Source organism: Oncorhynchus keta, chromosome 19, assembly GCF_023373465.1.
Source record: "Oncorhynchus keta strain PuntledgeMale-10-30-2019 chromosome 19, Oket_V2, whole genome shotgun sequence".
Classification (NCBI taxonomy): domain Eukaryota; kingdom Metazoa; phylum Chordata; class Actinopteri; order Salmoniformes; family Salmonidae; genus Oncorhynchus; species Oncorhynchus keta.
The window spans coordinates 24,262,101-24,276,886 of NC_068439.1; the positions used below are offsets into that span (position 1 = coordinate 24,262,101).

The 14,786-nt window shown below is 45.0% G+C and overlaps 1 protein-coding gene across 8 annotated transcripts in view; it reads left to right on the plus strand.

The window, feature by feature from the left end:
* The window catches only part of map7d1b (MAP7 domain containing 1b), a 44,466-nt gene extending 29,680 nt beyond the window's left edge, over positions 1-14,786 (plus strand). For 2 of the 8 annotated variants that reach the window (XM_035757627.1, XM_035757632.1), the window contains 12 exons: positions 329-433; positions 4,283-4,411; positions 4,833-4,987; positions 5,109-5,251; positions 6,183-6,421; positions 7,023-7,317; positions 8,241-8,421; positions 11,151-11,255; positions 12,255-12,308; positions 12,760-12,829; positions 13,042-13,299; positions 14,190-14,786. In XM_035757627.1, the coding sequence (XP_035613520.1) occupies positions 329-433; positions 4,283-4,411; positions 4,833-4,987; positions 5,109-5,251; positions 6,183-6,421; positions 7,023-7,317; positions 8,241-8,421; positions 11,151-11,255; positions 12,255-12,308; positions 12,760-12,829; positions 13,042-13,299; positions 14,190-14,200 (1,745 nt within the window). In that variant the 3' untranslated portion in view covers positions 14,201-14,786. The remainder of the gene's footprint in view (positions 1-328; positions 434-4,282; positions 4,412-4,832; positions 4,988-5,108; positions 5,252-6,182; positions 6,422-7,022; positions 7,318-8,240; positions 8,422-11,150; positions 11,256-12,254; positions 12,309-12,759; positions 12,830-13,041; positions 13,300-14,189) is intronic. The other 6 variants (XM_035757633.1, XM_035757634.1, XM_035757629.1 and 3 more) reach the window with 5 other exon arrangements.

Genomic DNA, 14,786 nt, shown 5'->3' on the forward strand with positions numbered 1-14,786 from the left:
AGTTTTTTTTTTATATGCAGATGCCAGATAATTACAGATAATTACAATTGCCCACACCTGTGTGAGGATGGTAATAAAAACATTAGTGGACCAACAATTGTTACTATATACACATACAAATAAACAGATCAGCAGAATAAACTTGATAAATAGCATTTAGGTATCACAATGACATGAACTTGGGATTTCATTTGAAGAGGGGTCTTATATATCTGAGCTCAGCGATCTCGAACCCTCCTCTCCCCTACGACTCCAGCACAGCCTCGTCGGGTCCCCACCCCGCCAGCCTTGTGAACAGTTGTTGTCTGTTGCGTTCTCTCCGGTGCAGGCAGATGCTCGGCCTCCACCGTCAACTTGCCAAGACAGGTGGACCCTGTCATTAACAACAGGCTGTCCAAGTCCTCTGCCACCCTCTGGAACTCCCCCAACAGAAGTAAGGACGACCGACCTGCGTCAATGTCCAACAGGCCTCTATATAAACCCCCCTCCTCCCCTCTGCCCACCCCCTCCCTCTCAGATCTCCTTACCTTACCCCGATCTAGTGTTTGGTTTTTCTTTTAACTGTTGTTGCTGGTGGCCTGCCTGCCTGCCTGCCTGTTGCTTGGTGACCGGTCATTTCCTATCCCTAAAACACTACATCACCTCCCTCACACCCCCAGTCTCGTGTGCATCGTGGTTTTGTTGATGTTGTTGTTGATTGATTTACCTTCTCTTTGCATTTTTGATCAGCCCTGACATTCATATTTTGTGATAATCTTTTATAATGGTGTATATATGTTTCTGTCACTTCGGTCCCAACACCCTCCTCTTCCACACTCTTTGGTTGTCCTCCACTCTGCTGTGGTGATATGCTGTGTTGGTGGTGGTGCGGTGTCGGTGGTGGTATGGTGTCAATGGTATGGTGTTGTGGTGTCAGTAGTGGTGGTGTGGTGTCAGTAGTGGTGGTGTTGTGGTATTATGGTGTCAGTAGTGGTGGTGTGGTGTCAGTAGTGGTGGTGTTGTGGTATTATGGTGTCAATAGTGATGGTGTGGTGTCAGTAGTGGTGTCAGTAGTGATGGTGTTGTGTTTGTGTCGTCAGTAGTGGTTGTGTGGTGTTAGTGATGGTGTTGTGGTGGTGGCGTGATGTCAGTGATAGTGGTGTGGTATTGTGGTGTCAGTAGTGGCAGTGTCGTCAGTAGTGGTTGTGTGATGTCAGTAGTGGTGGTGGTGTGTCAGTAGCGGTGTGGTGTCAGTAGTGGTGGTGGTGTGGTGTCAGTGATGGTGGTGTCATTTATGGTGTGGTGTCAGTAGTGGTGGTTGTGTGTCAGTGATGGTGCTGTGGTGTCAGTAGTGGTGGCACAAATGTACAAGTGCATGGTCAGATAGTCATGGCTGAACTCTTTATTGACTTATTACATTATGTAGATAAGAGATCTCAGATAGAGAGGTCAGCAAAAGCTGCTACAATATTAATATTCAGCTTTATTGTCATTCACTATTTTAGATGTTGTCATGTCTCTCATAACCAACTTTTATTGATCTCCAATACCACACCACTGTAATGGTTGTTCAAATGCAATATTCAGACATCAATAGTCAATTCTTACATGAGGAACACAGAATGTCCTCCCTCAGCAGACGTATATTTTCCAGAAGCTTCCATATAAAATCCAGTCGATTTAGCAGTTACAAATGTTCTGGTTTCAGGATATACAGTAAGTATGCCAATAACAGCCAGATGCGTTTATAGACCCAGGATCCCAACTACCAGGTGTACATTTGATCAAACAGCAGCCAAGTAAATGTCTTGCCGCATTGAAGGAGAAAAAAAATCCTCCTGACTGTTGCTTAGCAACAAGGCCAGGGCCTAGTTGGGTTATCAACCATAAAATACTTTGTGAAAATGATCTGTCCAAAAATATAGCCAAGGTAACCCCAGGTCCATTAGATAATATGAACCAATCAATTATATTAGCAACTTAGTATATTTGTCTATGCTTTTCAGCATTTTCCATTCACTGACAGGTGACATCCTAAATGTGCTTTACATGCATCTACAGAAATTACACATCACGCTTATCATCAGCTTCTATGTGTTGCTGTTGTGAGATTACCTTACATGGGTGAATGTGTGTGTGACTGTATGTATGTACGTACGTATGTGATTAGTTAAAGCATGCAGAGAGAGCTGAGTGATCTACACAAGCATAGCTGACTTGACCTAAGGAGCCGTATCAAGGTCGCATCCCAAATGGCACCCTATGGGCCCTGGTCAAAAGTAGTGCACCGGCCGTGATTGGGAGTCCCATAGGGTGGCGCACAATTGGCCCAGCGTTGTGTAGGCAGTCATTGTAAATACGAATTTGTTCTTAACTGACTTACCTAGTTAAATAAAAAAATACAAATAGTGGATAGGGTGCCATTTGGGATGCTCATTAGCATAGCCGACTTGACTCAGGGCCACACAATAAACCAGTATGCGGCAGGTAACGTAGTGGTTAGGAGTGTTGGGCCAGTATCTGAAAGGTTGCTGGTTCAAATCCCTGAGCAGACTAGGGGAAAAATCTGTGGATGTGCCCTTTAGCAAGTCACTTAAACCTAATTGCTCCTGTAAGTCATTTTGGATAATATTGTCTGCTAAAATGTACAGCACCGAAGCAATGTACAGGAAGTCTCTTAACAGAATGGTATTTAGGCCTTTACCGTTTTGGTCACCTCATTGTGGACATTCTGAGACATTCCACTGTCAAATTGTCCTTGTGATGGAGTTGAACTTGAGAAGCCCATGTAAATATTATATTGTGAGATACTATGAATGGCCCATTGAAGATGCTGAAACTCTGTAGTCAGATAATTGCCAATTACTTAGACAGAAGTTTGCGAGACACCAGTAGACTCAGGGGGAGGGTCAGACTCGTTACCCCAGTTTGAGAGGAACGGGAGGTACTGTATTATGTATGTTACAGTACTACGCAACGCTGCATTGCACAGTGTCCCTATTTCAACTCATCTTCCAAAGGTTTGTCATTTCTCCTCCGAATCCTCCTCTACACAGAACTCTCATAGAGGCCTCTAACAAATCCACCAGTCTGGTTCTTTCACTACAATGCCAGTTCTGTGTTTTTTTGCCTTATATGCTGTGTTTGAAATGTTCTTCATTTCTGATATTGGTGTAGTTTTAGGGACAAATGATTTCAGGCTCTCGCAATGTTCAAAACACATTTGCTCGGACATTACATTTGTTCCAGTTATGATTGTTCTTGAGTGTTTGTCAGAAATCTGCATCCCAAATGCCACCCTATTCCCCATGTAGTGCACAAATTTTGTCCAGAGTCCTATGGGCCCTGGTCAAAACGAATGCACTATATAGGGAATGAGGTGCCAACCAATGTCTGTGTAGCAGCCCATCACAATGCATCAAACACATCCTCCTGTTGTTGAACTTCATATGGATCAGTCTTCATCTTATGACACTAATGCAACACTTAACATCATATGACAGACAAACATATGATACTGACCTAATGACATTATAAGAGTGAGCCTTACTCGTAGCATCCGGGTAGTGTTGGCTATAATTAAGCAATAAGGCCCAGGGGGGTGTGGTATATACCACGGCTAAGGGCTGTTCTTAGACACGACGCAAAGCCGTGGTATATTGGCCATATATCACAAACCCAGAGGTGCCTTATTGCTGTTATAAACTAGTTACCAACGTAATTAGAGCAGTAAAAATACATGTTTTTGCCATACCTGTGGTATATGGTCTGATATACCATGGCTGTCAGCCAATCAGCATTCAGGTCTCGAACCACCCAGTTTATAATGCTGAATTGATCAGAAACTTTAACCTGCCTTTGCATGGCCTACTAGATAGCCATGGCTTTTGGGTGGTGTGTTTTGTAATGGTAAGTCATCTAGAAAGAAGTAACATTTTCAAAATGAAGCGGTTGAGTCGGTTTGTTAATATGTGTGATTGGTAAAGTTGTATTAATGACATGTAACTAGGTGAAACACCTCCAGATTTCTCCACATCATAATGTACAACTGGAGAGACGTCTGTGACTGTCTTTGTGTGGTCAGAGTGAGGTTGGTACAGTTAGAGAGAGTGTGTTCAGACAGAGGCCTGTTTGTGTTGGGGGATGAAAAGCTGTGCTGCAGTGTCGTCAGTGAGTGACTGGGGAATGGTGGCTGAACCTGGTGGTGGTGCAGTGTCTGGTTTAGGGAGTCTGCAGTGTGTGTGTGTGTGGGGGGGGGGGTAAGAGCACCCAGGTACTAACAGCACTCTCTTGTGTCTCCCAGCTCGCAGTCTGCGTCTGAGCCCGTGGGAGAGCCGCATCGTGGAGAGGCTCATGACTCCCACCCTGTCCTTTTTGGCCCGCAGCCGCAGCGCTGTGACTCTGCTCAACCCCAGCGACTCCCGGGACCTCCGTGAGTCACCCCTCTCTAGGACCCTTTACTCTACTTTTATTATAGAACTTAACATGACAAGAAATGTACCTTCTCTCCTTTTGTTTGTTGCTAACTTACAATTACAGGGTTGGAGCTTCCTTCTCTTTCAGAGAAAAACATACAGCATGTATGATATGCACCATACTCCCATTAGTTACAGTATCATGATTTCATGCCTTATTTCAGCCATAGGAAGTAAACTCACCTCAGCCACAAACATGAGTGGTTAAATCCTGCAGAACCTAATATTGCCAGACAGCCACCCTGAATGGTTGTATCTGCCACCATTACCTTCTCAGTAGCTGGCCTAAGTGGCCTATCATCATCATAACTGTAAGAGGAGTCTTGACCTGACCTAGTCCATCCAGCCTGTTTCTCTTCATCTCTGTGTTGTACTCAGACTCTCACCACTGCTCCCGTTCAGTCTCCGCCAGCCCCCTGGACACCTGCTCCCACCACCACCCTCACCGGAACACCTCCGAGCGCTGGAGGGGAGGAGTGTCCGCCAGCACGCCTGACATCACACAGCGCCAACGCCGACGGAGCTCAACGCCGGTTAGCTTACATCCTCACACACACACTGATGTGTAGTTACATGTATTCTACCCTCCTCCGGTCTCCCAACCACCATGTCATTAGCACTAACTGGTCACCCCTTTCTCTCTGTTTCTCAAAGTTGGATAAGAAAAAGAAAGAGAAGAAAGACAAGGAGAGGGAGAACGAAAAAGAGAAGAATGCTCTTTCCAAAGAGATCGTGCTGAAGAAGAAGAAGACCGCAACAACGACCCAGGCCACCACCAGATCCAGGCCAGCGTCAAGGTGTTGTTACAGATCAGAGCCCAAAATCTGGTCTTGGACTTAACAGCACAACTACTCTAAACTGTCCTATACCACATGTCCCTACAGTAGAATCTTCCTTATACTGTCAGCCTTTCAAGTTAGAAATCTTATCTGTTTGTTAAAAAAAGCTATTAATCTACGGTTTATATATACTGTCAAACTGTTTTATTTTCCTCTCTGCTACATTATCTCTCTCTATAATCATTGACCAAGACAAGACAGTCATCTTGTATTTGACCTTTATGTATTAGATGCTAATAGAGTGTTTGTGAAGAGAGATCCGCATCGGGTTAGCTTAGTGCTTAGCAGGGGGATCGAGGTTCAGCCCCGGGCCAGGTTAAATGGTCTGTCTCACTGACAGATGGTCCCGACTGTTTTAACTGGGCCTAAAGAGCCGCTGGATACCATTCAGCTGAGGGCCCTGTCTGCCAAGACCAGGAGCAGGAGGGAGGCAGCAGCACTCGGACAGAATGGGGTTTCCCTGAGTGATGCTGGTGCTGCTCTGGGAAACCGAGAAGAACCATGGGTTGCTTCCCAAGTGGCACCCTATTCTCTATATAGTGCACTACTTTTGTCCAAAGCCCTTGCTGTGCCCTACATAGGGAAGAGGGTGCTATTTGGGAATCAGCCATGGTCTCATCTCACGTCTGACTACAACAGGGCCATGGGACCATGGCAGCGTTATTGAGCGGTGAACGTTTACGTAGAGATTCAGTCAGTCATTCTCAATAATACTTTTTCTGACCTAGTTCAAGACCACAGAGTTGATGTTGAAATATTAAATGAAATAACCTGAAACCTGTCTGAAAGGAAAACTACAGATATGATTTCTAATGCTGTTTTTATTTACACTCCCCTCTCTTTTCCATTCCTTTTTCCATCTTTGCCTCTCCTTTCTCCCTTCCTGCAGCAGTACCCCCAAACCGAAAAACAGACCTCCGTCGCCTGCGGCGCCCAAAAGCAGACCGTTGTCCCCCTGCCCTCCAATGGCCCCCAAGAACCCCTCCACAGACAAGAAGACCCGCTCGGGCACCAAAACCCGCCCCAAACGAGCCCAGACACCTGCCAGGGTACAGCCCCAGCCGGTCGCCGCTGTCGCCGTGGAAACAAACAGTGAGCCTCATCAGCCCGACACTCCTGAGACAAAGAGTAAGTGTGTTCACCATGGTTACTGTATCCAAGCGCCAGGGTGTGTTTTAAATGTTTTGGCCTACAGCCACACCAGTAGTGTTACTGGAGCGCACACGTTGAGTGCAGTGGAGGCTGCTGAGGGAAGGACGGCTCATAATAATGACTGGAACGGCGCAAATGAAATGGTATCAAACACCTGGAAACCATGTTTGATGTATTTGATACCATTCCACTTATTCTGTTCGTCATTGCCACGAGCCCGTTCTCCACAATTAAGGTGCCACCAAACTCCTGTGGTTGAGTGTGGCCTTCAGCACAAGCACATACTGTATATTCTGATATTTGTTTCTCTGGAGTTCATGTATCTTTTATTATCCAGAGTTACTCTACCGTAAAGGCCATACATTATTACTACGGTCCCACTGTCCAAGATCAGGTGGGTCCCATGTTTCTCTTCAGCTGCTACTTAGTCTTTCTTCTCTGCTTGGAGAAAACACGCAGATTGTTTAGACTTTGATGTTTGCTTCAGATGAGCCCTGAAGCATTTTCCAGGGTCATGGTCTATCATGTGGCTTCTCATCTGAAACAGAGGCCTCTCCTGTCCCTCTTGCTCTTACAGGCGCCAGTAACGTTCCTGCCATTATGGTGTCTTCGGCGCCGGTGACACCCCCATCGTTGAGCGCACCAGTCACAGTGGTCACCTCCACTCCTGCCTCAACCCTTGAGCTGGCTACCCCAACTGCCCCGGCTGCCTCAGCTTCCCCGGCTACCTCATCTACTCCAGCTTCCAGGCCCTCAGCCGGCACCAACGACCCAGAGGAAGCAGCACGAGTGCTGGCTGAGAAACGCAGACAGGCCAGAGAGCAACGGGAGAGAGAAGAGCAGGAGCGCCTTGAGCAGGAGCAGAGGTTAAGGTCAGTCTAAAACTGTCTGGAGTTGATTAAACATGTCATTGGGTTAATATTATAGCACTGTTTAATAATTAAGTATTATAGACTGGAGTGTATTTATATGTCTGTCTATAGACGTGAAGGGTTTACTGAATGTACAAGACAAGTTTTTAACATTTTATTTCACCTTTATTTAACCAAGTAAGCTAGTTGAGAACAAGTTCTGTGACCTGGCCAAGATAAAGCAAAGCAGTGCGACACAAACAACAACACAGAGTTACACATAGAATAAACAAGTGTACAGTCAATAACACAATAGAAAAAAAGAAAGTCTATATACAGTGTGTGCAAATGACGTGAGGTGGTAAGGCAATAAATAGGACATAGTAGCGAAGTAATTACAGTTTAGCAAATTAACACTGGAGTGATTGATGAGCAGATGATGATGTGCAAGTAGAAATACTGGTGTGCAAAAGAGCAGAAAAGTTCATAAAAACAATATGGGGATGAGGTAGGTATTTTGGGTGGGCTATTTACAGATGGGCTATGTACAGCTGCAGCGATCAGTTAGCTGCTCAGATAGCTGATGTTTAAAGTTAGTGAAGGAAATAGAAGTCTCCAGCGATTTTTGCAATTCGTTCCAGTCATTGGCAGCAGAGAACTGGAAGGAAAGGCGGCCAAAGGAGGTGTTGGCTTTGGGGATGACCAGTGAGATATACCTGCTGGAGCGCATGCTACGGGTGGGTGTTATCGTTACCAGTGAGCTGAGATTAGGCGGAGCTTTATCTAGCATAGACTTATAGATGACCTGGAGCCAGTGGGTCTGGCGACGAATATAAGTGTGTAGCATTAGCATGAATCATTGTATGTGTGTTGATATGAGAATATTGTCCAGTATGAGAGTATCTTAGCATGTGCAGACTTAACGGTGCGTGCTCCCCGTGCAGGATTGCTCGTGAGGAGGGCATGGCTCGGGAGGCAGAGGAGAGGAGGCGCAGGGAGGAGGAGGCGCACCTCATGGCAGAGGACCAGCGTCTGAGAGACGAGGCACAGCGTCTGGAGGAGGAGGTGGTGGTGCGGGAGAGAGCCAGGGCTGAACAGGAGCAGAATGAACGCCTGCAGAAACAGGTGAGAGCAGCATTATGGGTAATGGAGTCTTGACATAGAATATATGACAGGCAGCCTTCAAAGTTGCTTTCTGCATAGTCCATCAGGCCAGCCACCTGATAACAACAAATGAAAGGATTCTCAACATATTAAAATACATAAACTGAATAGTCCAATTTCCAACTCTGAAACCTATCCTCTGAAACCCTATCATCTAAGTACGTCTAGGTATGGGAGGGAATGTGTGTTACTGTGAGGTGTACCATCAGCATGTAACAGCCTCCATGCCCAGTCTAGGCAGATGCCAGCTGTTGACCTTCATAATAGTGTTGGCCCAGCATTTAGTGGAGCTGAGAGGGCCGTTGTGACTCTGAGATGGTGACAGTTCTGTCCTCCCTCTGTCTGCGCATTGCAGTGAGCTGACAGGGGATAGGGAGCGACAGTGTACCCACTACGCACTTGAGTCCCTTCTCCACCTAGGGAAGCACAGTTCAATTTGCCATTTGTCTAACACTGCCAGCCATCTTCCATGCAGTGTGTCAAGATAGTCAGGCATCAGACAGTAGTTTAAGCTCCTTGTTCGCACACGCTTTTTCAGTTCCGCCCACCAATTTTCTATGGGATTGAGGTCAGGGCTTTGTGATGGCCACTCCAATACCTTGACTTTGTTGTCCTTAAGCCATTTTGCCACAACTTTGGAAGTATGCTTGGGTTCATTGTCCATTTGGAAGACACATTTGCGACCAAGCTTTAACTTTCTGACTGATGTCTTGGGATGTTTCAATATATACACATAATTTCCCTCCCTCATGATGCCATCTAGTTTGTGAAGTGCACCAATCCCTCCTGCAGAAAATCACCCCCACAACATGATGCTGCCACCCCCGTTATTCACGGTTGGGATGGTGTTCTTTGGTTTGCAAGCCTCCCCCTTTTCCCTCAAAACATAACAACGATGGTCATTATGGCCAAACAGTTCTATTTGTGTTGCATCAGACCAGAGGATATTTCTCCAAAAAGTACAATCTTTGTCCCCATGTGCAGTTGCAAACCGTAGTCTGGATTTTCTATGGCGGTTTTGGAGCAGTGGCTTCTTCCTTGCTGAGCGGCCTTTCAGGTTGTCGATATAGGACTTGTTTTACTGTGGATATAGAGACTTTTGTACCTGTTTCCTCCAGCATCTTCACAAGGTCCTTTGCTGTTGTTCTGGGATTGATTTGCACTTTTCGTACCAAAGTACGTTCATTTCTAGGAGACAGAACGCGTCTCCTTCCTGAGCGGTATGACAGCTGCATGGTCCCATGGTGTTTATACTTGCGTACTATTGTTTATAAAGAAGAACGTGGTACCTTCAGGCGTTTGTAAATTGCTCCCAAGGATGAACCAGACTTGTGGAGGTCCACAATGTTTTTCTGAAGTCTTGGCTGATTTGTTTTGATTTTCCCATGATGTCAAGCAAAGAAGCACTGAGTTTGAAGGTAGGCCGTGAAATACATCCACAGGTAAACCTCCGATTGACTCAAAAGATGTCAATTAGCATCCCAGAAGTTTCTAAAGCCATGACATCATTTTCTGGAATTTTCTAAGCTGTTTAAAAAGGCACAGTCAACTTAGTGTATGTGAACTTCTGACCCACTGGAATTGTGATACAGTGAATTAATTAGAAGTGAAATAATCTGTCTGCAAACAATTGTTGGAAAAATTACATGTCGTGCACAAAGTAGATGTCCTAACCGACTTGCCAAAACTATAGTTTGTTAACAATACATTTGTGGAGTGGTTGAAAAACAAGTTAATGACTCCAACCTAAGTGCATGTAAACTTCAGACTTAAACTGCAGGTAGTTTAGTTTTTTTTGCGAAGCATAACATATTATTGATGTTGTCATTTACTTCCTTGCTGCCTGCAGTATATCCGACCAAGCTTTAACCTGGAGCGGCAGGTAGCCTAGTGGTTAGAGCGTCGGACTTGTGACCGAAAGGTTGCAAGATCTTATCCCCAAGCTGACAAAGGAAAAATACATCGTTCTGCCCCTGAACAAGGCAGTTAACCTTGTTCTTAACTGACTTGCCTAGTTAAATAAAATAATACAAATAAATAAACATTTTTAAATCCCCTCGGTTGGTCTAATTAATGACAGATGGGATTTTGACATATTATAGCTTGGTTTTCATCCCTCCATTCACAAAGTCTGTTTATTACTGATTACTCAGTAATAAAGGGGTGGCAGGTAGCCTAGTAGTTAGAGCGTTGGGCCAGTAAGCAAAAGGTTGCTAGATCAAATCCCCGAGCTGTCGTTCTGCCCCTGAACAAGGTAGTTAACCCACTGTTCCTAGGCTGTCATTGTAAATAATAATTTGTTATTAACCGACTTGCCTAGTTCAATAAATGTTTTAAAAATCTAACTACCCTGTGAGCCATGTAAGGGAAATATTATTTGAGACATCAAGCCCTGCCCTACAGTGCCTGCTGCAGTGTAGACTTTTACTGCCACCTAGTGGTTAAGGAATTTATTTATTTATCAATTCCCTAGATGTTCAAATTGGCAAAATGATACATTTTTACAAATGACGTTGAAAGAATGTATCCTAATTCTATTTTTCGTTAATCAAGATTGACATGGTTCCATTTCATTGTCAAGTAATTTCCTTGTTATCATAATAACAGCACATACAGTAGGCCTATTCAATCATACTATTGATAATGTATTGATCATGTTGCTTTCCCCTGTCTGTCTGTGTCTGTGTCAGAGGGAAGAGGCTGATGTCAGAGCTCGTGAGGAGGTGGAGCGTCAGCGCTTGGAGAGAGAGAAGCACTTCCAGAAGGAGGAACAGGCACGCCTGGAGAGAAAGAAGGTAGAGAAGGATGGAGGGATCAGAGACAGAGGGATGGAGGGATCAGAGACAGAGGGATGGAGGGATCAGAGACAGAGGGATGGAGGGATCAGAGACAGAAGGATGGAGGGATCAGAGACAGAGGGATGGAGGGATCAGAGACAGAGGGATGGAGGGATCAGAGACAGAGGATGGAGGGATCAGAGACAGAGGGATGGAGGGATCAGAGACAGAGGGATGGAGGGATCAGAGACAGAAGGATGGAGGGATCAGAGACAGAAGGATGGAGGGATCAGAGACAGAGGGATGGAGGGACAGAAGGATGGAGGGATCAGAGACAGGATGGAGGATGGAGGGATCAGAGACAGAGGGATGGAGGGATCAGAGACAGAAGGATGGAGGGATGAAACAGAGGATGGAGGGATCAGAGACAGAGGGATGGAGGGATCAGAGACAGAAGGAGAGACAGAGGGATGGAGGGATGAGACAGGGATGGAGGGATCAGAGACAGAGGGATGGAGGGATCAGAGAGGGAGAAGGATGGAGGGATCAGAGACAGAAGGATGGAGGGATCAGAGACAGAGGGATCAGAGACAGAGGGATGGAGGGATCAGAGACAGAGGGATGGAGGGATCAGAGACAGAAGGATGGAGGGATCAGAGACAGAGGGATGGAGGGATCAGAGACAGAGGGATGGAGGGATCAGAGACAGAAGGATGGAGGGATCAGAGACAGAGGGATGGAGGGATCAGAGACAGAGGGATGGAGGGATCAGAGACAGAGGGATGGAGGGATCAGAGATAGAGGGATGGAGGGATCAGAGACAGAGGGATGGAGGGGGAAGCAAAGTGGAGAAGTCAAGCATGTCTGTAGTTTTTACAGTGTGTATCAAAATACCTATCATGTATCCTTACAAGGAAAATATCTAAGTCTATACAAAAATCTGTTGAAATACAATACATTAGTTGTAAAAAATGAAATGATGATGACTTAATCTGCCTCTGCGATTGAATTTCACAGCGCCTTGAGGAGATCATGAAGAGGACACGTAAGAGTAGTGATGCTGGAGAAAAGGTGAGTCGTGATGCAGGAGGAAAAAGGTGAGTCGTGATGCTGGAGGAAAAAGGTGAGTCGTGATGCTGGGAGAAAAAGGTGAGTCGTGATGCGGGAGAAAAAAAGGTGAGTCGTGATGCTGGAGAAAAAGGTGAGTCATGATGATGGAGAAAAGGTGAGTAGTGTAAGGCCTATGCTTCATATTAAAACCCTTATAATAATAATACAACATTATATTTATATAGTGCTTTATAGACCTTAATACATTTACATTTTAGTCATTTAGCAGACGCTCTTAACCAGAGTGACTTACAGTAGTGAGTGTATACATTTTCTTATTTTCGTATAGACCTACCCCCCCTCTTTGTTTGACTGCATTTATATAGTGCTCTTCCAGATCGTCAAAGCACCACCAATGTGTAGCACCCGTGGTTGATGCATGGCAACCATGTGCCATTTTATGTTTTTCTAGCCTACACTGCCGAAGGATTCCACTCCCCCAGCACAGGCCAATGGCAAGGACACTACGGACAGAAGTAAAGGTAAGTTCGCTGCGATGTAACTTGCAATGTCACTTTGTTCTCCCTCCATCCTTGAAAACCCAGCCTGTTAAGGGCTATGTACAGTATTTGTTTAAGAGTAAACTATATCAATTACATTTGTAGAGTGTCACTCTGCTGACTCTCCAACATGTGAAAAAAAAGAAGCCAGTCAACAATGGAAAATGGTCCTTGACTAACTTTTTTTTCTGCAGCTCCTGAGAGCAAGCAGAGTGCAGCAGAGTCTGCCCCTGTGCTGAACGGTGTCCAGCCAGCCAAACACCAGAACGGTCTCTCAGCCAATGGTGAGGCTGCTGACTTTGAGCAGATCATTCAGATGCCCAATCACAGCGGGAGCAGCAACGGTGGGCCAGGGCAACTGGGGAGTGACATAGTCAGTGACCCAATCCTGGAGCCCTTCCTCATGAAAACATGTCCAATGAAGCCTCAGCATGCTGCAGGTAGCTATGCAGGTCAGGATTAATTCCTACATACATGCCTTATGATCAAAATGTTTATTTCAACATTACAAATTAAGTGTTTTATCACTGTAAGCAATCCAATGCTCTATAACCAAAATACCAGCATGTGTATAGCTCAGCACAGTTCTAGCTGTAATTAGCTAGAACATAAAGGCAACCTTAAAGGCAGACCTCGCCCCCCCTTCTAGCACTGACTACGACATTGAGGGAAAATTTACTTTATATGCCTGTGATATGTGGTTGTCCCACCTAGCTATCTTAAGATGAATGCACTAACTAAGTCGCTCTGGATAAGAGTGTCTGCTAAATGACTACAATGCAGGTCTAATTATCCTGTAATTAGTTAGAACTTAAAGGCAGCCTGAAAGGCAGGTCTAATTATGCTGTAATTAACTAGAATTTAAAGGCAGCCTGAAAGGCAGGTCTAATTATCCTGTAATTAACTAGAACTTAAAGGCAGCCTGAAAGGCAGGGTAATTATAGCATAATTAGACTAGAACTATTACTACAGTATGCAGAGAGGGGGCTCCAAACCTCTATCACTATCCCCAAGCCGGGGTCTCAGCCTCAGGGAGCTTAGGCAACATGCCCTATGTGGGACAGGGTCCCAGTCCTGTTTGGGCAGGCCCCTTGGGTTGGGAAGCGAGTCCCCATTCATCATGCCAAGAAGCCACAGCCGGTCTGGAAGACAGCCTAAACCAAGCAAAACAAAGAAAGAAAGCAATAGGACCAATTACATCTTGTATTATGTCCTCATACACAGTAGGCCATTATGTACTGTAGAATATAGCTCATATTCCCAATTGAAGCACAAATAAATGATTTGCTCTCTCTCTCTCTCTCTCGCTCTCTCTCTCTCCCTCCCTTTCATCTCCCTCCAGAAGTCCTCTGAGACACCAGGTCACCGGTCGATGCAATCAGTTTGTGCCACACGACACAGCAGCTTAGAAATAAAAAGTGTGCCAAACAAAAAAACAACAACTATGGACTGCTTTTAAATCACTAAAAACATATACCTAATGCCGCAGAGGTCGAGAAGGAGGAAGAAAACTCTGCGAAGAAATACTTGTTGAAAAATGAACAAAAAAAGCAAAAAATTACGTCTGTCTTCTTCACGGTGTGTTATAGTGTAACATGTGTTAAGTTTTATTGAAAATGTCACATGCAGAGGTTATGGTGCACCTTAAAACGACTGACAGTGTAATATTAGGAATGTTTGAGAATTATAAGACCTGGAAATATACAATATTTGACTATGGTTGTAATTATTATTATTATTATTATTATTATTATCATCGTTGTTATTCTATTGCTATTGTTATCTTAAGTTGAACAAAGTGTGTGTTGGTTCTTTTTGTCTTGTATAATTGAGTTATTGAACTAGGAGAGGGAGCAGAGCAGTGTGTACATGTATATGAGCCTGGCTGCCTAGGCCTCCTGCCATGGGGGAGCTGTGGGATAAAGCTTCATGAAATGGA